We start from the raw sequence: 26,455 nt of genomic DNA, 5'->3' as shown, positions 1-26,455 counted from the left end.
AAAAAGTCGAAAATAGTCGAAAAAAGTCGAAAAGTTTTTCCGACTTTTCGAAAATAGAAAGAAGTCGAAAAAACTCTAAAAATTGCAACAAATAGAAAAAATATAAATAAAATTTTTTTTATTAATAACAATATAAAAATAAATATAATAACAGTAATAATATAATGTTAAATGGCAACATTATAAATTTACTCTTCTGGCTTCGGAAAAAGTCGAAAATAGTCGAAAAAAGTCAAAAAGTCGACTATTTATATAATATTAAAAGTCGAAATCGACATTTAATTAAATGAAAAAAGTCGAAAAATCGACTTTTAACTAAATGCAAAAAGTCGAAAAGTCGACTTTTCATAAAATGCAAAAAGTCGAAAAGTCGACTTTTCGTTTCAACTATGGACCATAATTTTAAGTAAATTAAATGTAATAGATTTAAAAACAACCTTTTAGCAAAGTCACCAACCCTTTGTGTAAAAACGCCCTTTTTAAACATATGTTTGTGTGTGTATGTTTCTTCATACTCTCCCAGCTGTTTTTGACACTTGACATATTGCGAAAAAAACAGACTGCCTCTTTAGTTTTTATCAGTGAAAATTTTTCCAAAAAAGAAATTTATAAAATTCCTAAGAAAATTTTCAACAATAAAAACAAAAAATCAATAATAAAATTTATAAATAAATAAACATAATTATGTAATATAATAATAAAAAAAAGATTCGCAAATAAGGCAGCATATTAATTAAATCTTATAGATAAAAGATACAACTTGTTTAAAAAAAAGAAAACGCAGTAAAAAAACAACAAAGATATAAAAATTTTTCTTTGTAAAAAAAAAACAAAAGTTCTAAAAAGCAACAATTTAAAAAATAAATTCTGCAGCATTTTCCCATTTCCATTGTCAACTGTTTGATACAACCTCAACATGACCGATGAGTTGGGGGATTTACAAGATGCCACCACAAATTCCGCTAGTACATCCCCTTCAATCAACAATGAAACATCTACACCAGCTACCGAAGAGGGTGCTGCCAGTTTAGCCCCCACTTTGCCGCCCATCAATAATATTAACATACAGACCAGTGACGGCTTAAGTCTTCTATGTCAATATGTGGATTTTTCGGAAATTTCTTTCAAAGAGGTTTGTGTTTTTTGTTATATAATAGTAAACGTTTTCTAGTCTTTCGTCTAACGTTTTTTCCACTTTGCAGAAAGTTGGTCATGGCACTTTTGGCGTAGTGTATAAGGCGGTTTGGCGTGATCGTTATGTTGCCGTTAAGGAATTTGAACCTACCTCCGAACAGAAAGCCATCGAAACAGAAGTAAAGCAGCTGTCAAGGGTAAATCATCCTAATATAATCGCTTTGTATGGCATAGCTGCCAATCAAATGTCGAAATATTTGATTATGGAATATGCCGAAGGCGGTTCATTGCATCAGTTTTTACATGGCAAAGTAAAGCCGGCATATTCGACGGCTCATGCTATGAGTTGGGCACGCCAGTGTGCAGAGGTGAGTGAAGATTTTTCTTTAATTTTATTATAAATACATACTTAAATGCAAACTTAGATAAATCGCTGCAACTGCATTATGAACACACAGGCGGTTATTTGACCACAAGTTGGGACTGTCATGGTAGTCTGACAGAGACCAACGAATCAGAAAAATTCGATCTGAGAATTCGATATATTTATTTTTCTATCTATATTTAAACCTATCTATCGATCTATCTATTTATCTATCTATATCTATCTGTCTGTCTATCTATCTATCTATCTATCTATCTATCTATCTATCTATCTATCTATCTATCTATCTATTTATTTATCTATCTATCTATCTATCTATCTCTTTATCTATCTCTTTATCTATCTCTTTATCTATCTCTTTATCTATCTATTTATCTATCTATCTATCTCTTTATCTATCTATTTATCTATCTATCTATCTATCTATCTATCTATCTATCTATCTATCTATCTATCTATCTATCTATCTATCTATCTATCTATCTATCTATCTATCTATCTATCTATCTATCTATCTATCTATCTATCTATCTATCTATCTATCTATCAATCTATCTATCTATCTATCCATCTATCTATCCATCTATCTATTTATCTATCTATCTAACGAGTATTTTTTATTTTTAAAAAACTTCGCTTTAAAAATCATAACTCAAAAAAATTCAAATCCTATATTCCTTTCGTTTCAGGGTGTTGCCTATTTACATGCCATGAAACCAAAGCCGCTAATACATCGTGATTTAAAACCGCTCAATCTTTTACTCACCGATAAAGGAAGATATCTAAAAATATGTGATTTTGGTACAGTCGCTGACAAATCTACACTAATGACCAATAATAAAGGTTCGGCTGCCTGGATGGCACCAGAAGTTTTTGAAGGTTCTAAATACACCGAAAAATGTGATATATTCAGTTGGGGCATTGTCTTGTGGGAGGTGTTGTCGCGTGAGAAACCCTTTAAGGATGTTGACAATACATATTCTATAATGTGGAAAATACATAAAGGTGAACGACCGCCTCCAATACCCGATTTGCCAGAGCCAATAAGACATCTAATGACTTCTTGTTGGGCTGATAAACCAGACTTACGACCCTCCATGCAGCATGTGGTAGAAGTAATGAATATGTTAATGCAAGCATTTCCGGGAGCAGATGAACCCTTAAATTATGAGTTCATTAATCAACAGGTATTTATTAATACATATTAAAAAAAGTATAAAAATAAAACATTTCTCTTTTCTTTTTAGATCATCAGTCCGAATGACAATGAGTCTACCGGCGATAATTATATTTCAGATTTTAGCAATTTTAGTACTATTTTTAGTACAGAATTAACACATAGCAATAATAGTTCATCTTCTAACACATCAACACCAACAAATTCTTCAACTTACAATCCATTTCATACCACATCCTCGTCATCATCTAAGGCCCCCAATGCGTCCATTGTATCATCACAACGTTGGGATGTTATACATGAAGAGCCAGATAGTGGACGTTCTACTGAACAATATGACAATGGCCGCAAATTTAATTTGTCTACATCGGAAGAGTCAAGACTGCGCTATGAAACAATACGCAATCAAATGCAAAATCATGCTGGTGTTACTATGACTCCATTGGATATAAATGTGGAGGCAGTAGGTTTTTTTAATTTATTATTAAGGATTTAAAAAGTAATTTGGTTTTTTTTTTAAATTTCAGAATGCTTGGGATTTAAACAATGGTAACTTGGCTAGCTTTACCGGTAAGTTGAAATGTTTTAGATTAAGTTGATTGCCTTAAGGATTTTGGAGAAAAATACGAGCAGCATTAGAAAACTAATTTGCTTTGTGTAAGTTTCCAATGTTTTTATTATAAATTTAAAATAATACCACTGTAACAAGGTAATATGGTTTAAATGAATATGCCATTTAATATGAATGGATATAAAATATTGTACAATCAGTGTTGTATCACTGTTTGTAATCTGTATCACACATAGTGTGTAAAAAACAATCAGCGAATGTGGAAAAATAGATTGTTTATCTAAACGATGATATATGCGAGCCTGTACAAGACAACAATAATGCGACCACTAAAATATGATGAAGAATGTGAAACGTTTAAGAGGTAGAACATTAATTTTCAATTCAAAATATAATGATTATGCTATGATTTTGAAAAATTGATGAGTGAAATTAAAACACCATTCACGTACAAAGTGCTGTTACACAGTTTTCACAATTGAATGAAGCAATGCTATCTAAAATAAAAATAAATGAAGAATCTACCGAAGGCTGCAAAGGCAAATTTCCTCAAAGTGCGATATACAATGTAAAGATGAATCCAGATGGAAATGTTAATCAGGTTAAGCTATATTGGTAATTAAAGGATTTGATCAAAGAGAAGACATCGACCACAATGAGACATTTAGTCCTTTTGCAAAAATTGCTACCATTAGAGCAGTCTTGAGTATAGCATCAAATCAAAATATGCATCTTGCTTGATTCGTAAATTATCTTTTAAAACTATGCTTTAAGTCTTGCGAATCAGATGCATGCTTGTATATGTACGAATAGAATAATGGCAAAATTATACTCACGATTTACTGGTGTCCGCTTCTAATTTGAATAAGTTTTTAAATGAATTGAAGAAAGAGATCAAGATTGTGTCGAAAAGTGCAACATATATCTTAGAACTTGAAATAAAGAAAAACAAAGAAAAATTAACAATAAGTCAAGAAGACTATACCGAAAAGTTGTCAGATAAATTTAATTGTTCAAATTGTAAAACCGTTACAACATCAATGACGATATGAAGCTTTATGCTGTTTTTCATGCAGTCGGCAATGTTTTTGCACTAAATAAATTAAAAAATAATCGAAAACCAGACATTCAATTTAAATTTCACATCAAAATATGTTTCTTTCTAAGTAAAAAATCTTAGAAATTTGCAATGAGTCTATTTGTCATTTAGATTCAAATATTGTGAAAATTATTAAATAAATAATGAGTGTTTTTTGTTTGTTTATTCCATCAATTTGTGTGTAATATAAATAATAATTAAAGATGCAAAAACAATATGTGTTGAAATCAAAACATTGAACTAAATCAATTGAAACGTGAAAATCTTTTATGGCCAACACCTACAACATTCATCAACAGTAACACTTGACTTTATTCTGCCCTATATCAATAGATAGATAGATAGATAGATAGATAGATAGATAGATAGATAGATAGATAGATAGATAGATAGATAGATAGATAGATAGATAGATAGATAGATAGATAGATAGATAGATAGATAGATAGATAGATGGATAGATAGATAGATAGATAGATAGATAGATAGATAGATAGATAGATAGATAGATAGATAGATAGATAGATAGATAGTTGGTTAGTTGGTTAGTTTGTCAGTTAGTTAGTTAGTTATTTAGTTAGTTTGTTAGTTGGTTAGTTAGTTAGCAAGTTAGCTACCTAGTTAGTTAGTTTGTTAGTTACTGGTATAAGTAGGGTATTTTATATTCCGATTTTACCGTCAAATTTTTTAAAACATTTTTTGTTCTAAATTTTTACAGACTCATTTTGAAAAATTTCAATCGAAATAGAAATAGAAAAGATTGTTAGTGGATAATTAATGGCTGTGAAATGTAAACAAAACTATAATGAATCATTTTTTTAAAGAGTGTGGAGGAGAGAAAGGTAATAAGTACAAAGATTTTTGGCGGAATATTTTTAAAACGAAATACGTTTTCTTAATTTGTCATTAGTCGGGAATGCCGTCGATTTTTATATTCATTTTAATTAAAATTCAATTTAGTGTTTTAATTCTATTTAGTTTTTCTTTGGTTTTATTATTGTTTTTATTGCATTTTGATTTCTCCTTATTTTTTATTTATTTATTATTACAATTCAGTTTTTATGCCAAGATTTTTTTTGTTATTTTTTCTAAATTTACATTTTCATTTGGTTGCTGTTGTTGTTGGTAGTGTGTGGTTTGTTACACCCAAAAACAAAAGAAAAGAATAGAATAATAAAACGAAAAACACTTTGAATACATATTTGATTTGTATTACTCATACGCTCAGTATGTTAAACATACATCTGCCTGTTAGCGAAGCAGACAGTGGGCTCAAAATATATCATTATTAAACTGGATCATAATATAAATTTAAAAATGTTTAAAGATATAAAGGAGTACTAATTAAAACATTTCTTTCTCAAAGGGAAATATACTTTAAATTTTAAAAATTTTCTTTATGGGAAGTAAAATTGAATACAGAAATTTTAAACACCTTTATACACTGTTTAAAATATGCATAGATGCAGATTGTAACAATTGTGTAGCAATTAATAAATAAATTAAATCTAATTTAAACTAAACAAGAGCTATATAAAGAGGCACAAATATGTATAGAAGACATGAATCATTGTGATCATGAGATTCATATCTCATTTTGTTAGATCTAAAAAGAATAACAAAATATATATTTTAATGTTCTACAAATCAAAAGAAAATTGCGTACACTTTGCTATATAAACAAACACGCACTATTTTTAAATTTTTTTATTTTTATTTTTTTTTGTAGTGCAACAAATTGTTGTTGGCTTGCAGTTTAACACACACACACAAAACACATATACAAAAACGAGCACAAAAAATTTTCACAAACGTCGTGTTGTCTAGTTGGTCTACTCTTAAATGATTTTCTTTCTTTTTGTTTGTTTTTATTCTACGATGTGTCATCTTGTAGTAATTTTTTATAAATTTATTTATTTTTTGTTAAATTGCTACATTTTATATCCGTCCGTCCATTCATCCAACCGTCCTTCCGTCCACCATTAAATGTTTGTCTGTTGTGTTATTGTCACTGTGTATTCTTCTAAATGGGAGACTTTTAACAAAATGTTTCCGTCATCTTTGTTTTCTGGCTCAGTAGCGGACAATCTGTTCACGAATTCATATTGTTTCGTTAATTTTTTATAAAATTTAATTTTTTATTATTATTATTTCACCACAATAACAAATTAAAACGATCTCGTTTATTTTATTATTATTTTATATTGTTTGACGGTAGTTAAATTTATTATTTTTATTCGAGAAATTCCGTTGTCGCCGCTATTGACATTTACGCGCATTTCGTTTTTCCGTTAATAAAACACAACTTTTGTTTAAAGAGATTTAAAAAATTTGCAATAAATATTGTGCAAAATATTTAAAAAAATAAACAAATTAAATTTATAAACAATTACTTATATTTGTATGCAAATTTATTATTATCAACTTGTGTTCAAACTGGCTTCACCGGAGTTAAGATTTACCACCGATAATTGGAATAAAATGGGTAATTTTTGGTTCTTAAGAATTGAAAAATTTCACTTACCACTTAATATATAATAACAATTAGATTTGTAAGAGATAAAGAAAAAAATATTTGAAATTATTTAAAATGTAAAATTTAAAATTTTTAGAGACAAGATCCGCCGAACATTCGAATTTTATTACAGAGTATAACTAAACTTGGTTCCTACTTGAAGTGAAATTAATTTAAAGTATTTTATTATTAAGAAGTTTATATTATCTGCACAATTAAGATAAAATGCCAATAATTACAGAAATTATTACCATTCTCTCTCTCTACATTACCTCTCTCATTGAACTGATTTAGAGAATTCTGAATACATAGAAATAACAAACAAAAATTATATATACGATCGGATAATGCCTATAGATTAAGAAAAGAGAACTCTTAAGCGGTACTAGCTATTGGTGAGTTATTTGTGACAAAGTTTTTACTCTCTCAGAAATCGTTTAAAGATGTTTACTACAAAACATTTCCTGGAGAGAATAGAACTGAACCATAGGATGCTTATGGTAGAAAGCTTATGATATTATAACACGTTAGCTATATTTCAACTTCATTTAAGTGGACAGATTATAGAAAAGAAAGTATAAAAAAGAAGATAAATTAAAAATTCATCCAATGTCATACAAAATAGAGATCAGGTACATAAAGAATATAAGAAGAAGACAGAAAGGAAGAAATAGTGGAGAGAGAGAGAGAGAAATTACTTATTGGTGACAGTAAGGTATCCAACTCTATTGCACCGTCGCAATGTGGGGTGTGTTTCACTGTTCTACAGATACTGCAATGGGATGTGTGGTTGACTTGCCAGTGGATCATTACAGGGAGAATTCGTTCTTTAGTCGTACTGCCCGTGTGGAGAACAAACTTACCCCAGAAGTCTTTCATGTCACCTTACTTATATTGCAGTAAAAACTACGCTCTCTATCCTCCTTCTCAAAACCTGTTTTCCTAGTTCCAATACAATGCACTGCATGAGTGTGGGTCATTCCCTGAGTGCAGAAGATCAATGGAGACCCAAATGATAATTGAATTTGGTTTAGGTTCAACTATAAGATGACACAAAATTATTTTATGTCAAATACTATCAGAAAAAGTTATACCTACTTTTTCGTCCATTAAAATGTCCCGCCATCTCATTTATAGCATTCAGGACAAAGAAAGAAGTGATTGCATGTCATGTAAAGCGATGATATATCTTCTCTTAAAGATAGTATTTAAAAAAGCTTCAGGTTCTATATCAGAACCAGCCACTGAATTGGCTTTGTTAATAATCCCTTTGCTTTAAGCTATTTTGTTGTACTGATATTTTATTGTTCTAAACTGAACCACTGTAATCCAAATGAAGAGGGAAATAACAACTAGACCTTCTCCAATAGATTTGCTGATAAAGAAATCAAGATTTGATTTGAGGTTTTTGTACGATCCCTCCTTAATAATTTTCTTTAATTTTTAAGAATGTTGCTTGAGTGTTGTTTTAAAGGCGTTTACTACACTGAGAAAAAAGATACACAACTGGTACCAAATTTGACACCAAAGTGTTTTTACTCTTGTATATACTTTGACAACGAATGTTATTGAAAAATTACACACACTTTGGTGTCAATTTGGTACCAGGAGTGCATATTTCCTTATAATTATTATTTTTGCTGGATATTACTGGCGTAAACTTGATAATTCACCAAGTATGGCAGGCAACTAAATTTTATTTTTAAAATCCTATAAATTATGACTAAAAACATATTAGAACAATTAATATATATGTATATATATATATATATATATATCGTTCAACAATATTATTCGCCTGTCAATTTAATTATAACAAAAACATTAAAAATTTTAAACCAATATTCAATAAAAAATAAACAAATATTTAAAAAATTTACTCAAATTGTCAAAAACTGTCATTCAACTGTGACAACAACAAAAAGAAGAAATTATTCAAATAAATACAATAATTATACAAAAGAAAACAATTTTCTTTTTGTTTAACACTTGCCTTTTATGCCTTTTGAAAACTCCCCACCCTACATCTCTCATTTGACACAATTCATGAACGCATATAACACTTTATTTCACACGATCACTCATTCAAATTTTCATGCTCTCAATAATCATTAAAAATTTTAACAATGAGTCACCTATAGGAGTTCGGTCCATTGTAGAGAAAACGCAATACAATGAATAGAGGGTGTTAGGGGGTTTAGTTGATCTTACGCAAAATAAACATGAACATTTTTCTCGACAAACTGGCGACAAAAACAGCTTTTTAACTTTCACTCACACACACACACACAACTTTAAAGATATGTTTGACGCATAAAATTCTTGGAACATTTAAAAATTTGGGGGAATTTTTTTTTTTGTGAAAAATATAGTAAATTAATTGGTCGTTTTCTTATTTTTTGTTAATTTTAAATTATCACAAAATTATACAGATAACGCATTTTGAAAAAAATAATAAATTTAAAAATTTCAAGTTGAAATGTTTTCATTCAATTATAAAATATTTTGGGGAAAATTATTTTCAAAAGTAATTCTAAGAAATTAAATCAAATCAGGAATTAAATCAATTAAACGTTAAGCTAGATTTCGAGTTAATCATAAAGAATTTATTAAGGAACTAATTGAGTTTTAAGTAGTAATATCTCTTTAAACTAATACTTTGCCTAACGTTACAAACTTAAGCATTACCCTCCTTTAGAACCCTGATTTTGTAATTTTTACTGATCAAACTGCTGATGATGTGATTATTTGCTTGTGTTATATTTGTGTTTTGTCGTTTTTTCATTATTTTTTGTTACTTTCTTTTTTTTTTTTTTTTCTTTGGTGAATTTGTGTCTGTGATTTTTATTTTCAACTGGTGATGAACATTTTCAGATTTTTCTAATTTTAAAATAGAAATTTAACACAAATTGTTGCAGTTTTGATCATTCGCTTGAAAATAACAATATGAAGAATATATAGTCTGTTAGTCTAAGAAACAGATGTCTTTTAATAAAAAAAATGTTCAAATAATTTTAACGAAAATAAAAAATAACAAAGTGTTTTAGTTTTACACTACAGTTCATTACAATTAAAAACGCTTTAAAAGAGACAGGGCATTACCGAACAGTGATGCGTCATGTGAAGAAAAATAAATGAGGAAAACTAGCAAGAAAATATATATAAAGATGCATAGAGTTTTCTTGTGTACAATGAGTGAAATAATTATAAGAAAATTTTTATCTATCTATCTATCTATCTATCTATCTATCCATCTATCTATCTATCTATCTATCTATCTATCTATCTATCTATCCATCTCTCTATCTATCTATCTATCTATCTATCTATCTATCCATCTCTCTATCTATCTATCTATCTATCTATCTATCTATCTATCTATCTATCTATCTATCTATCTATCTATCTATCTATCTATCTATCTATCTATCTGTCTATCTATCTATCTATCTATCTATCTATCTATCTATCTATCTATCTATCTATCTATCTATCTATCTATCTGTCTGTCTGTCTGTCTGTCTGTCTGTCTGTCTGTCTGTCTGTCTGTCTGACTGTCTGTCTATCTATCTATTTATCCATTTATCCATCTAACTATCTGTCTGTCTTTCTATCCATTTATCCATCCAAAGATAAATCTATTTTCATAAAAAGACCCAAAAACATAAAATTTTGCTATAAAAAAACACCACCGACAATAGGAAGAAACTATTCTATGACATGACACTTTATGACAGATATCTTTCAATTCACATGTTTCACCATTAGCCCACATGGTAATTAAAACATAAAGTAAACGATTTTCTAAAAAAATAAAATAAACAAATTTTTAAAGATTTTATCTAGACAAACAGTTTTCTTTTGTTTAGTCTTTGTTGAGATTATTTCGGGATTTTGTAAATTGCATTCATTAACAATTTAAGAAAATAATGTATTGCTTTTTGACAAATTATTTTGACTAACAAATCCGCACAAACACCTGTTGTTTGCATTTTTATGATCTTCCAACACTTTTGTTCTGAAATTTTTATTAAAAATCGAAATAAAATAAAAATTAAAAGCTTCATTAAGTCTAACTAATGCCAAGAAATTTTGAATTTATTTAATATAGCATTTTATTAAAAATACTATAATGTCCTAAAAATGGTTGTTATGCTATTTTTCATTTTGATTTTTATACAAGTTGACCTAAATCTTTTTTGTCATTTATTTTAAATAGATTAAGATTTTTATTAATTTTATTTTATTCTTGTATTCATTTTCCTCAATATTTATGTTTTTTTTTTTTTTTATTTTATAATTTTATTGTTAACATTTTCGACACACGTGTGGTATTAATTTGTTTGTTTTTTATTGTCTAAATAGTATTAACCGTTTTTAACAATATATTTAGCATTTCGTTGGTATTAAAACAAAAACTTAAAATAAACATGAAAATTAAATAATTTAAAAGTTTTTAAAATTATATTTAATTTTTTGGGAAGAAAATGTAGTTACAGTAAGGATTAAAACTGAGAGATAGATATATAGATAGATAGATAGATAGATAGATAGATAGATAGATAGATAGATAGATAGATAGATAGATAGATAGATAGATAGATAGATAGATAGATAGATAGATAGATAGATAGATAGATAGATAGATAGATAGACAGATAGATAGATAGATAGATAGATAGATAGATAGATAGATAGATAGATAGATAGATAGATAGATAGATAGATAGATAGATAGATAGATAGATAGATAGATAGATAGATAGATAGATAGATAGATAGATAGATAGATAGATAGATAGATAGATAGATAGATAGATAGATAGATAGATAGATAGATGGATAGATATATATAGATAGATAGATAGATAGATAGATAGATAGATAGATAGATAGATAGATAGATAGATAGATAGATAGATAGATAGATAGATAGATAGATAGATAGATAGATAGATAGATAGATAGATAGATAGATAGATAGATAGATAGATAGATAGATAATCTCTGTCTTTCTTAGAAAAATTTTATATTTTTTATATAATTATATATTTTATTCGTTTAAAACAAAAAAATACAAATTAAATCAGGTATTTAACAAGTTTCATATTGCCAAATTACTTTAAATCACTAACAAATTGTGTATTTTTTTTCATACACACTTTCTTAAATGTTTATCACTCGCTCTATTAACATGTTTCTTCTCTGCTTTTTCTAAGTCTTCTAAAAGATTTACTAAAACTAAAAACTAATATTTCAATATATCATCAGTATAATTATAAAAAATTACAAAGTGTCACAATAATATGAATAAAAAAAATATTTTAAGAAATTAAATTGAAACAAAATTTCTTTTCAGAAAAAATAAACATAAATTTCTTATAAAATATGAGTTGAGTACAGATATTATCATCAAGGTGCAAAAATATTCTAATAAAAAAGACAAAAATTTGCAAATTAATTTTATTTATGATACACAACAATTTTCTTTAGAAAAAATAGAAAAAACCCAAAATAAAATTAAATTATTAGCAACATAAATTGTTTAATCACGGTCATTTATTTGGTGATAAAGAATTAAATGAATCTTTAAATAACCCAATGGAAAATTTATAATGTTAAAGAATTTTTTAAAATAAGTAAAGTTTCTCCAACAGATTATGTCTAATGTCAGCAGGTTGTCAAAATAACATTTCTTCTTACTTTATAAAAATGTCAGAAAGTAGTATTAATAGGAGGGATTTTTCAGCTTTAAAAACACATTAATTGGAAGTTTATTTTCCGAAATAATTTTATAATAAACATTTCCATTGAATATATTTTTATTAAAATTAAAATGAATTATATCGTCTGACAAATAAACATTTTTTGAATCATTGTTGATTTTCTGCAGAAAAGTGTTAACAGACTCTCAAGAAATAAATCTTGAAACATCGTAAGGCTTTTCAATTTAAATAACTCCCTGTACCCTAAAACCTCCTTAACATTAGATTTATCATTACAAAATGTGACTAATACACCGGAATTTATCGCCATATCAAAATCAACAAGTGTAACAAAATGAGATATTTTCAATTTATTTTCAAACAGAAACTCATAAATTAGGCTTGTAATAGATTTTTTGCATAATTACCATATTTTCATAATAATTATTATTTATTTTAAAATAGTTTTTTTGTCTGTTTTAATTTTCGCTCATTATTTATTTAAATGACTCATTCGCATACAACTCATTAGTAATAGAGCCTCGCCATAGAAAGAAAAATTATTACATTAAATTTTTAAAATATTTTTTTTTGGCAAATTAATAAATTTTTTCGCAAAATTGTTTTCTTTATTTATTATTTTTTTCTTAATATTTGTAAACAAAATTTTGTTGAAAATTTTTAAAAATAATTTTATTGTGAGCAGACAAAAAAAGACCTTAAACAGATGTTAGCAAAGGCTGAAGAGAAAAATATTAGTTTTTCTAAAATGTATTAAGGTGTGAAATGAAATTGAGCAGGATGCAGAGCAAAAAAATAGCAAGAATTAACAAGCAGCAATAGGCAAACACACGCATTATTGGAAAAGAGATGAATTTTTAAAAACTTAATCGTTTTCAGGGAGTTGATAGGCAAATGGAATTTGGATTTTGACTTCTCCGGATTTGAATACAATTAGGCAGTGAGCTAATTTTATATTATTTCAGATAGTGATCTCCAGAGAGTTTGAAAACAAGAGAACAGATAGACAGATAGATAGATAGATAGATAGATAGATAGATAGATAGATAGATAGATAGATAGATAGATAGATAGATAGATAGATAGATAGATAGATAGATAGATAGATAGATAGATAGATAGATAGATAGATAGATAGATAGATAGATAGATAGATAGATAGATAGATAGATAGATAGATAGATAGATAGATAGATAGATAGATAGATAGATAGATAGATAGATAGATAGATAGATAGATATATAGATAGATATAGCTGCAATCAACAATTATTATTACTTCCTGCATGGATAAGTAATATGTACGTTTATCTCTCATATATTCGCATTTAACAAACATTTACTTCAATTTCACTGAAAATATTATAAAATGATCACAATAAATTATAAATTTGCCTAATCACACATTCATAAACTTTACCATTGAAAACTAATTTCAACTTTCGGTCAAAATCAATTGAAACATTTCTTTAGAAGAGTGTCTGTGCAAATTTCAACAGAAAGTCACACCAAAAAAGATGAATACAATTAAATGAAGAAAAATTCTCACGAATGATTCATACCAACAGACATTTTCACTTTTATTTTTATTTTGTTAAATACAAAATTTATATTTTCGTTTCTCTCTCTTTCTTTTGTTTTTCTTAGATTTGTTAATGTTTATTTATTTGTTTTGTGTTTTTTAACTTTTTAGGAAATTTTTCTAATAAAAACAAAATTCTTTCCTTGTGGCTTTTTGTTTTAAGATTCGAATAGACACAAATAGCATTTTACAATTTTTATTGAAAAAATATTTAAAATAAGACATGCAACATTTTTTGGCAAATAGATCGAATAGAAGAATTTGTCACGAGTTGTTTGTTAAAAATATTTACAAAAATAATATATCAATATTTAGTTTTTAAAGTACAAAAGCAATTTATCTCTTTTTACATCATAAAAAAATTAAAACTCTGATTTGTTCTTTTTAAAAATTTAAATTTGAAACATAAAAAAATTTAAATAAATTTTGTTCACACGACTCAATATAAAGAAATAAACAAATCGCGTCAATAGTCATGCTGACGCCGATAATAAAAATTATTTATTATTTGCAACATTATTATTCATTTCAATTTATTGTTGTTATTGTCTTGGTCAACTATAAACATTTAACAAAAATGAAACTACAAGGTTTCTCTTTATTTAGTTTAGTTTAAAACTAAAATTTCTACGAAATTTTACAATTTTGGATGAATTAAGTAAATCCCCAAAAACCAAACAAAATTTTTATTAAATTTAAGTTACGGTAATGTTTAGAAGAGAGCAAAAAATATATTTAAACCAAATATAAATAAAGAATTGTTCTATGATTTCTCTTGTTTTCAAAGTACTAAGACATACATGTGTATAGAGGCAAACAAACAGAATTAGTCTCAAAGCTCATTTGTAATACTCTGCCGATGCCTGATTTATTAGACAATAGGCAAAAAGTTAATTCAATAAACTATTACAGTTATGTGCAATAGTATTGAAAATTTACCAGTTATAATTACTTATAATGTGTAATTCACCAATAAACAATTACTTGTAATTGTCAAGTAGTTAACCTGACGATAGCAAAACCATTCCAAAGAGAAAATCCCATAAGGCCCCTTAGAATAATAAAAGGTGGGTAGAAGAGAACAGGGGGAACAGTACTCATTCCGAGTAGACATAAAAGATGTAAGGATCCAGAGAAATAGAGAACATGTGGAGACGACATTGACTGGAGCAGTTTCTTTGCCGCAGTCAGGCATTGGTCAAAGTTAGATCCAAGTATCTTGGCAGGGAAAGCTTTCTAGGAAATACATTCCGGAAACTCGGTTACTGAATATTGAAAGATAATACATTCAGTGATTTTCTTCCATAAACACTAGCGCTCAAAAGGTCTTAGGTGTGGCTTCGGATTTGATATAAAACACATCCTCCTATTAACTTATTCTAATTGTAATTGGTTATTCCGTAATTGCACATTACAAATAATTGTAATTTGGAAACTTCAGTTAAAAGTAATTGTAATTTATAGATCGTCAATTGCCATTATTTCATGTAATTGTAACTTAAACTGTAATTGTTACAACCCAAGCCTGTCAAGTAATTGTAATTGATTACTGTTCAATTTTAAATAATTGGAAATGAAAAAATTAAATTACAATTACTTCATGAACACATAGATATATAGTTTGTTAGTTTGAAAAGAGGATGTATATACATCAAATCCGAAAAAATACAACTAGGCTTTTATCGGGCCTGTTGTGAGCTCATTAACCAATGTCTCTGGTGGGAATCGAACCCACCCCATTCGGTCTACCAGACTAGAACACTGAACCACTAACCTACCGGAGGCCACATAGATATATAGACGGACATAGAAAAATCAACCGATAAAGTAATTCTGAGCCAGTGGTTATAGTGATGTAGGGTATATAAAAAGTGTCTGTGTTTTATTTTGAAATATTTTATTTACCTTTTTTTCTAATCACATGCTAAAACACACACATCAATTTATTGAATTTTTTTCCCCAAATTAAAGAATATAAATTTTAGATCACCAAAAAAAAAAATGACCAGTTTTAGGAACTATGCCAAAAGTATTGTTTTTTTTACCAAAAAAAGTACAATCTTTTATTTTGTAAAAAAAAAAACGTTAGAATTAAAACACAACCATAATGGTGTAGGTTATGATCATTGATCAGTTTTTTTTCTAGCACTAAATTTATGGCTCATCATTTAAACGTTCCCGTTTGAGGGTTTTCTCTCAGCAGCTCTCCCTCTATTTTAATTTGAATATAGTCTCATTAGCAGACATGGAAAAACAAGACTTTGAAATGTAAATGTAAACTTTTTCAATTTCTGGTTCACATTTTTAATCAAACCTAAACATATTTAGTTACATACATTTGGATAAAGTTTCAATACAAATTCAAAATAATTTTTGAAAAAATTGTCGCAATTTCAAATATATTTTTTAAGCATATTTGATGCACTAGTTATGATCTAAATCAGAAAAATCAACAATTTTTCAATTAGTCATTATTGTTGTCAATAAATTCCATTACTACTGAATTTTCCATCTCTGCTCATTTAAGTTTTGTTGTTTTTGTTCGTTTGTTTTTTTCATACTCACCTACTCATGCTTTTTAGCATTTGGGAATTTTTTTTCGGATGCTGTGTTTCTGTTTTATAGAGATTTAAAAATTTAGTCCAATTTTATTGACGATCGGGTTAATAGATTTTGTGTTTAAAGCGTTTTTTAAATTTTCTAATTTCTAACTATAAACAAATTAAAGGCAAATTCGAAATAAACACGTAATTTTATTTTATTGAAAAATTCAAAAATAAAAATCATGTTTTTTCTACAAAAAACATGGCAAATTAATTGTGAAAAGAAAAATGTTTAATTAAAACACAATAATAATTATAAAAAAATTACATAAAATTATTAACAAATTTGTAAAATCATTAATTAAAAATTTTTATTTAAAATTATTCAGAAATAAATGAAAACATATAATTAAAAAAAAAACACACAAACTAAGAAAATATTAGAAATTTTTATAAAGTTATTAAAATTCTGAATTATGGAACAACATTTTTAAGCTAAAATTTTTTTTAAATCAATGTAATTTGAAATTTATAAAGTGTTAAATTTGTTAAATTATAAAACTATTTTTCAAAATAAAATTTTGAAAAAATTTTGAAATTTATAAAAATGTGCGATTCTACCAGTATATTGCAGTCAAAACAAACGGATTTACACAATTGTTGGATTATTTACAGTAAGAGAAATAAAAATTTAGATTATTTTTTTATTAAAGGTTTATAAAACATAATTTGATTTATAAACCATTTATTAAATAAAAAAATATATAATTAAGACCTTAAATTTGAAATTCTAATTTACTATAGACCTTATTAACAAACAAAATATAATTTTGTAAATAAGATCCAAATTATTCATGACAATTTATCACAGGTTTATAAGACAATATTTCATATACAATTTGTTTAGAATTTAAAATTTTTATGAAAACTTTGTTTTAAAAGCCTTTTATAAAATCAATAAGAATTTATAGTCGGGCATGGCCGTCCGTATGATATCCTACACCAGTGATTATGTTAAAAAAATTATTTATTTTTAATAACAAACCATTTAATTTCATACTATGGGCCTTATTCATAACAATTGATCAAAAGTTTGTAAGTTAATTTTTCATACAAAATTTGTACTATAAACCTTTGATAACTTGTAATGAATAAGGCACTGCCTAAAGTTTTTTATGCAGAATATTAATGTTGTTTGATATTATTGTTTATAAATAAATTTTGGCCATCAAGTCATGAGGACTTTGTATAGGGAATAGGGTCATATTAAGCCTGATCATTACGAAAATCAGAAGTATTATTAATAATTAAGTTAAACTAAGTTTGGCCGATTTTTGGAGTAATACAAAAGCATTTAACATGTTTATGAGTTCAAAAGTACTATTCATGAGAGGTATACGAAATAATGAACCGACTTGAACCATTTTCAATAGGATTTCGTCCTTGTGTAAATTGTGACGGATGGGAGGACTAAATAGACTCAGAAAGTGCAGATATCAATCTATCATGTGGCCATCTTACAACTTACAGGGATGAAGCTGCCGGGATGAAGAGGAAGAAGAGAGTATAACTCACTTCCTCTGTCACTGTCCCGCCCTAGCAGATCACAGAATGGGTCTGCTAGGTAGCTATTTTCTGCATGACTTAGCGGATCTATCGGAAGTCAACATCAGGAAGATAGATTCCTATATTCGTGCGACAAACTGGTTCGGTTTAGGAAACCAGAGTTATTAGGTCGAAGTGTACTAATACGCTGACCGTCTTCTCTCGTATCAAAATATTGGACCCAAGTGTGTCCCCAGTGATGACATCGCGAGAACAACCTGCTTACCTAACCTACCTGTCTATCTATCTATCTATCTATCTATCTATCTATCTATCTATCTATCTATCTATCTATCTATATATCTATCTTTCTATCTATCTATCTATCTATCTATCTATGTATATATCTATCTATATATCTATGTATCTATCTATTTATCTATATATCTATCTATCTATCTATCTATCTATCTACCTATCTATCTATGTATATATCTATCTATCTATCTATCTATCTATCTATCTATCCATGTATATATCTATCTATGTATCTATCTATTTATCTATATATCTATCTATCTATCCATCTATCTATCTATCTATCTATCTACCTATCTATTTATCTATCTATCTATCTATCTATCTATCTATCTATCTATCTATCTATCTATCTATCTATATATCTGTCTATCTATCTATCTATCTATCTATCTATCTATCTATCTATCTATCTATCTATCATTCCATCTCTCTATCTAACTATCTCATTTTTAAAATTTTTTAACTAATCATATAATGTCGTAATTGAAAGAGATTTAGGGGAGTTTTTAGAACTTCTAAAGTAGTTGTAGAAGTATTCGGTAAAACAAGAACTTAATTAAAAATTCCCTATCATCAAAAAGTACTTTCTTAGTACAAAAATGTACCCAAGAGCACAAAAACATAGAAGCATTAATTGTGACGTGAGTAACCTACGGTAGGTTAGTGTTTCAATAGTTCTCGTCTGGTAGACCGGAGAACTAATTTACTAGCTAATGGTAGCGTGAGCGTACTTTCTCAAAAGTACTACTTAAATATTAAAATCTTTTTATTTAACGGATAACTAAACACTTCGTGTCCGCTAGTTTTAATTATTTAAAAACATTGGACTTACTACAAACAGCACATACATATATTTTTGAATACTATCAATAAAATATAAAAATTTTATAATAATTTTCCCTTTCATTCCAGCTAAAAGTGATGGCAAAGAAATAAAGCCCATTATAAGCAACACAGAAACACTTAATCCCAATATTGGCAACAATGAAACAGCTGACACCGATCCCGATGAGGATGAAGATAATGGACAGTCATGGCATGAAATGTTGGATCCAGAACTACAACCCGAACCACCCATAGCAGATAATCAGGAATCACAAGAAATCTATGCCGATCATAGTCGTTTAGCCAAAGAATATTTAAGAGTAGAAACGAAATTATACTTTTCACAAGAATTAAGAACGAAAATATTACAACAAATGGACCCGGAAGAGAAAAGAGAAAAGGAGGAATTGTTGCAGAAATTAAAAGATAAAGTAGGTTGTCGCGATAGTAAATTTATAAGTAATTTTTATAATTTTTTTCTATATATGAATTTGTTTTTTATTACAGGAAGAGCTGCTAGAACTCTATAATAATCTTAAGAGTGCACGACAAATGACTGAGGAACCCAATCGTATGGATTATAATAATCAATACAATAATGAGTTAGTACCCGATGACAGTTGGGTGGTCATCAATAGTAATAATCAAAATTCGTAGTATAGAATCATTAGATAAACATATTTGTTGTTTGTATAAGTTTGTATAAGAATTTGTATTAAGAGTTTCAAGAGTGAATGAGTTCTTGTTCAAAATTTTAGTTTACATTTTATTTTTTTTTATCATTATTATTATTATTATTTTTGTATTATTTTTTTGTAGAGTGTAATAATGTTTGAATGTGATCTCAGGTTTTAAGAAATTTTAAATTATTTAAGTTTGTTTTTATGATTTAAGATTTTTTTTAAATTTTCTTACTTTTCTTTTTTTTCTTAAATTTTTTAATTATAAGAAACTATTATTAAGTAAAAGTCAAGCTATTTTATTTATATTATAATGAAATAAATATAAAATGTATAAGATTTTTAAAATCTAAAAAATATTTGTTTCAATTTCGAATTTAACAAAAACGAATGTGAAAAAAAAGCAAACAAGTTATACGTGTTATATCAAATGTTATTTTTTTATTGCTGTTTAATAAAACAAATAAATATAAATGCATTTTCTATCTGGCTTTAACAATTATATTAGATTATTAACACACTGTACACAACAACATTTCTATACAGTTTTTTTTAAATAATTGTTTTGATAAATTTTGCTATTTAGAGCTAAAACACAAATATGTATTAAACTTAAACTAATATATTTCTTCTATCACAATAATGAAGAGGTAAAGATTTGTTTAAGGATTTGGGGTAAAGTTGAGACATCCATGCAAACGTAACTGTGACCGGCAGGCATTTGGGAATTTATGCTGCAAATAAAAGAAAAATAAAAAATAATAAAAATACAAAAAAAAATCCTTTTCAACAAACTACTTACACATCAGCCTCCTCCTCTAAACTGCCTATAAAAATAACATGACCCTTGACCTTAGGTTCACCATTCATTAAAGCCTTGGCAAAATCTTTGGGATCAATACCATATCTCGATAGATTCGCATCACTCAACACCACCACAATGGAATTATCATAATCTTCTTCGGCTAAAGTATTAACCGCTTCTTTGGTAGCCTTTACAGTACTATCACCTGACCAGCAGAATTGTGAATGAGCATGCATCATGCGTATTGTTTCGAAACGTTCTTTATCGGTGCGTGGTGGACTGCCGGCATTGATAAAGGGTATTTCATAGCCCTCACCACTGTGACCGACAATATCGTAAACGATTTTCTTTTCATAACCCTCAAAGGCTTCCATTACCATGACCACAGCCTCCAATTCACGATCTAAACGTCCATCATAGCCATTGAAACGATACATGGAACCAGAAACATCTACCACCAATTTAAGACGATTTGGTTTTTCTTGTATATGATCAGCCCAGGGATTGGCATCTGCTCGACGTCGATAAATGTTTTTCTCTCCGGTTATACCTTCAATTAAGCGGGTATCATCTAGTTCACCATGAGTTTGATACTTTTGCCACTGCCGTTCCTTGCTCTTTGTTTGCATGGCATCTAAAACAGCCTTTAATTGTTGCACTTGTTTGCGTATGGGTTCACTAAACTGGGCGTAAAGAGAATGATCGTGAGCCGACATTTTTATTTCTTTTAATTTTTCCTCAAATGCTTTACGATTCATTTCGCGTGCAGCTTTTTTCACTTCCTCCGGTATATCGTCTTTTTCTTCATCCGAAAGTTGATGCACCTTATGGCCAGCATCTAAACGAAAGGGACCACCTTTACCACCCAAACCAGCAGTATCACGACCACCACTACCACCAGCCCAAGTATTGCCACCTACATGCGGCTCATTTTTAGGATCTACTTTGCCGTATTTTGGCCCCGAAACACCCAAACCACTTTTGCGATTGACAGTCAATTGTATTTCCTTCTTTTTGCGCAAAGCGTACAATTCATTGCGTGCATAGGCTTCTATGGGTAGACCATGTTTAGCCAACACCCCGGTTACTTGTTCTAAAGCTTCGGGTTGGTATTTATCGAAATCCAAAACATTACCCACCAATTCAGACATGTTTTCATTGGGATATTTTTCCAAATGTTTTACAATATTCACTACTTCTCTAGTAGAGTAGGGATAGTTTAATAAACCTTCATCAGCCATTTGTCTCAACTCTCCAAAGGCATTAACCAAAGTGGCCAATGTTTTCTTAGGCACCGAAGGACCATATTGTTGTAATAAAAAGATTTCAGAATCAGGTGACGGATTATCGACGGCATGACAACTGAAAACATCTCCCAAGGAGGCAAAGAAATCATTACCCAAGAAAGGGAAACCAGGACGATTAGCCAATACTATAACACGGAAGTTGGGGTGGGTTTCTATAATCTCCTGCGCAGGATTTTCCTCCAGAGCTGATTCCTTGTCTCCAGGCGCTACAATTTTACGACCATCAGACAGCATCATTTCACCACTTTCCACCAAGGTCCTCAAAATACAGGTGACATTAACGGGAGCCTTGTCAGCCTCATCGATAACCAAGATATGACCAGTTTTAACAGCCTTTACTAAAGGACTGTCTTCATAGACCACCTGGCCGTCGCGCAAAGTAGACTGCACCGTCAAGCTATGTACTGTGGTGTCTCTATGCAGTTGTAAATACTCACGAGGCTTATTCATCAATTGCAGCAATTTGTCAATAAGTTTATTTTTACCCACTCCCTGATTACCCACCAACAACAAATGATCGCCTATGAGGAAATCTTGCAAAAGACGTTCGAGTAAGGCCACATGTTGGGGCATTTCATAGAACAAAGTACTGGGCACTTTGGACTCTTCACTAGCATCCACCAATTTCATTTCGGTGTTGCCAATTTTCAAAATATTATTTTCCACTGAAATCTTTCTACGTCCGGTTTGTTTGCCTGTTTCTGGTTCTATACCAGCCTGACGTATGGCATTTTCCAAAGCAGCTCTGGGTAGAGCGGGCATAAACTTTGTTAAGAAAGTGTTTTGTATAATTTCATAAACATCAGTGGGATAAGAAGACATGCGGCGGGCAATTTTCAATAGCTGTCTGGTGGACAATGTACCCGACAAATTTTGTAACGCGGTATCCGAAGAGTCTCTTAAAATATGAGACAATTGTATTACTTTATGGATACTATCATCAATATTACCATAAAGTTTCTTCATAATCTCAAATTCCTCCGATTGCTGTAAAGGTCTAACCTCCAAGTACAAGAAAAGACTCAACATTTCAGGAGTCAACCAATTCTGAGCGGTTGTATTGGGATTTGGGGGCTCTGCCAGAGCAATAATTCTAAAACTATCATGAATCTTTAAAATACCCTTTTCCGCCAATTGTAGTTTGGTAAAACCCTGCTGCAATAAAGCCTCATAACGTTCTCCACTCAACAGAGTAGTGCCATCACACAATTGCAATTCACGATCATGTATAAGACGCTGTAGAACCGTCACAGTACTTTTATGCAAACGGTGTATACCATTCAGTAAAGCAACTGAACCATTTTTAGCAGCTCTCACCAAAGGAGAATCTCACCACACAGTATCACCCTCAACGGTGGTAATACGTTGTTGAACCAAATCCCTAGATGTCATATCCTCAAATAACACCATGGGTTCCAACGACTGCTGCAATAGTTGCATAAGATGTTGGGTTAAAGTATATTTACCCACACCTTTCTGACCCATCAGGCAAACATCACCCACACTAACGGCTTGTATCATTTGTGCCAAAACATTACGTTGATGATCAAGATCAACAAATTCTTTTTGTTTTTGATTCACCGTAACATGATGACCGCCGGGTATCGTTACTGTTACATCATCAAGTTTAAATTCTACTAAATTGTTGGCGGAATCTTTATTCACTTTTTGGCTAGAAATCTTTTTAACGGCTTTTGAGGGTACAGTGGAAATGTTAAAGGATTTTAGCAGATTTGCTATGCGTGTTTGTTGTTCTTTTTTCAGCAAAGTTTGGTAGGGATACAGGCGTATTAAGGCATCATGTAGAGATAAATTAGGATTGACATTCTAAGGAAAGAATATTTAAAATTAGTTCGTATTTACTTTGCTTGAATAAATACATTTTTTTACCATCATTTTAGCTACTGAATGCAGATTATCTAAGGGAAAATCTGGTAGATTAGCGGAAGGATCTGCCGACTGCACAGCCAATCCAAAAGATAAAAGACTTTTTAAGTTTTCCACAGGTACATGGGGAGCACGAGAGCTTAGGTCCACAAGCATTTCCTGGAATTTAGAAAACATTTCAATTAATTTCCTCTTAAAATATTTAATAAAATCTTACTCACCTCAAACGAAAAATGTGAAACATTACGCGATTGAAAACGTGATCTGAGTGGAGGATCCAATGGAGTGCCCTTATACTTATGAGTGGGACAACCCAAAGCCACAACACGGAAATCTTCAGAGACACGTAAAAGACCCCAAGACTCCAATTCTTCTTTTGAATAAGTCTATAAAGTAAAACCACATTCAAAAGATTATAAAAATTAAAAAAACAAAACCACTCACCTCTAATAACTTATCATAACGTTCGGGAGCCATTAGAAATTTACCATTTTCCAAATGCATTTCACGATTCTCTAGCAAATTATTCAAAATGGGCAAAACATTACGTTCAGCATGTTCTACACCATCTAAAACCAAAACACGACCATTCACAGCAGCACTAACAGCACACTGAAAGAATATACACATTATAAAGAACAGTTCAAAGTTCACTTGCTCACCTACTTGATCATAGTAAACAGCAGCCTTATTTTTAATCTCACGTCTCTGTTTTAAATCACTTTCGGTGGTATCACGACTCAAGGCAATATATTCCAGCTCCCGCTGAGTTAATTCTAAAAATTGCATGGCCAATTGTCTTCTCAAGGGACCAGGCTGACCCAAAAGAAACATGTCTTGTTTTAAAGTATCTTTCTGCAGCATCCAACGCAAATGATGCAAAGCAGATTGAGTCAACTCCATAGAACCATCTTCAGCATATTGCACTAAAAAACAAACAAAACTTTAGTCATTCCTTAATAACCTCGACAGTAAACTCACCATATTTTTGTGGCACTAGTTCCGGGTTTTTTGGTAATTTTATACTTTTTGTTACATCACCAATTGTTATAGATTCACTGTCTTCTGAAACTTTTGTCGCATAGAATTTCGTATAAACAGGTACAAATTGTCGAGTTTTTAAAACATTTCGATTATTTATGATATTATTTGTTGTTCTATTTATTAATCTTAACGGTATAATCATCTTTTATTTAACTTTTTTTAATTTTATTTACAAAATTAATCGAAAATGTGAACACAAAATTAAAAAAAATAATAGAAATTTTGCACTAACAACACACTAATAACAAGAACAATAAAAATACACCAGCACTTCTCCTCCACACTATTGAATTAAAACAAAACACGCGATAGTAGTAAAATGAGAGCGAGAGAGAGAGTGTTTAGTGTTTTGATTAGAAATAACAACAACTACAGCTGTTTTTATTTAACATCTGCTTAATATGAAGAGTTGTATTATTTCGTACTTAATATACTAAAATTATGGTTTTAGAAAGGTAGTTTATTTTGTGCTTATAACTTAAAACGTTAGATTTAAATAAATTTTAAAAAAGTGTAGTGGGAACTAAAAGTTTGTGAATAAATAAGAGTTAATATTCGTAATTTATTAAAATAGTATTAAATAAATGCATAAATATGTTTCTACAAAGAATAAATTAAATGAAAATTTATGATGAGTCGTATGAGAGTTTCTGATTTCGACTAAAATAAATATTGTATTTCAAGTCCCCAAAAGACTAGGGGCCTTATGCAAAAACGATTATTAAAGTTAACAATGATTTACTGCACACTTTTTCCATATAAAAACAGGTTTTAACAACCATTGTTAACTTAATAATCGTTTTTGCATAAGGCGGTAGAACTTTGTCAAAACTATACCAATTAGGGTTCTATACATCGACTTTTGAATAATCGAACCATCGACTTTTTGTCAAAAGGACGAAAAGTCGGAAAAAGTCGAAAAGTCCAAAACAGTTGAAAAAGGACAAAAAGTCGAAAAAATACAAAAAAGGTTGAAAATCGAAACAAAGTCGGAAAGAGTCGAAAATCGTCGACAAGTCGGAAAAAGTCGAAAATTGTTGAAAAAAAGTAGGAAAATAGAAAAAAGTCGAAAAGTCGACTATTTAAAAATCTAAAAGTCGACTTTTAACCAACTAAAAAAGTCGAAAAATCGTCTTTGCATAAAACTCAAAAAGTTTAAAAGTCGACTATAGAACGATAATCCAAATATGTACACATATGTTTAAAAAATACTATATTTTACATTGTGATGTATTACGTTATTCATCCATCCACGAAATACATCAGATCTTAATTTTAAAACTACTCCCTTGCTAAAATTGTGAAAGTA

General features: G+C 29.2%; 3 protein-coding genes across 3 annotated transcripts; 1 reads left to right on the top strand and 2 right to left on the bottom strand.

Annotated features, from left to right (window-relative positions):
* Positions 1–613: 613 nt before the first annotated feature.
* LOC111684006 (mitogen-activated protein kinase kinase kinase 7-like) lies at positions 614–20,184 on the top strand. The gene is made up of 7 exons (XM_023446123.2): positions 614–1,132; positions 1,203–1,502; positions 2,209–2,706; positions 2,767–3,159; positions 3,224–3,266; positions 19,511–19,854; positions 19,931–20,184. Exons 1-7 carry the CDS (start codon positions 917–919, stop codon positions 20,078–20,080), a joined length of 1,944 nt encoding a protein of 647 aa, XP_023301891.2. The 5' UTR covers positions 614–916; the 3' UTR covers positions 20,081–20,184.
* Positions 20,185–20,518: 334 nt separating this feature from the next.
* LOC111684004 (von Willebrand factor A domain-containing protein 8) lies at positions 20,519–25,422 on the bottom strand. The gene is made up of 7 exons (XM_023446121.2): positions 25,084–25,422; positions 24,769–25,028; positions 24,547–24,714; positions 24,324–24,488; positions 24,106–24,261; positions 20,906–24,042; positions 20,519–20,837 (listed from the first exon to the last, which is right to left on the bottom strand). The coding sequence occupies exons 1-6, from the start codon at positions 25,286–25,288 to the stop codon at positions 23,545–23,547; spliced, it is 1,452 nt and encodes a 483-aa protein (XP_023301889.2). The 5' UTR covers positions 25,289–25,422; the 3' UTR covers positions 20,519–20,837; positions 20,906–23,544.
* LOC124419021 (von Willebrand factor A domain-containing protein 8) lies at positions 20,738–23,495 on the bottom strand. Its single transcript, XM_046947140.1, has 3 exons — positions 23,484–23,495; positions 20,906–23,451; positions 20,738–20,837 (listed from the first exon to the last, which is right to left on the bottom strand). The coding sequence occupies exons 1-3, from the start codon at positions 23,493–23,495 to the stop codon at positions 20,738–20,740; spliced, it is 2,658 nt and encodes an 885-aa protein (XP_046803096.1).
* Positions 25,423–26,455: the final 1,033 nt, after the last annotated feature.

The sequence above is a fragment of the Lucilia cuprina genome, chromosome 3, assembly GCF_022045245.1.
Source record: "Lucilia cuprina isolate Lc7/37 chromosome 3, ASM2204524v1, whole genome shotgun sequence".
Classification (NCBI taxonomy): domain Eukaryota; kingdom Metazoa; phylum Arthropoda; class Insecta; order Diptera; family Calliphoridae; genus Lucilia; species Lucilia cuprina.
This window is presented reverse-complemented; position numbering and strand designations above follow the sequence as displayed.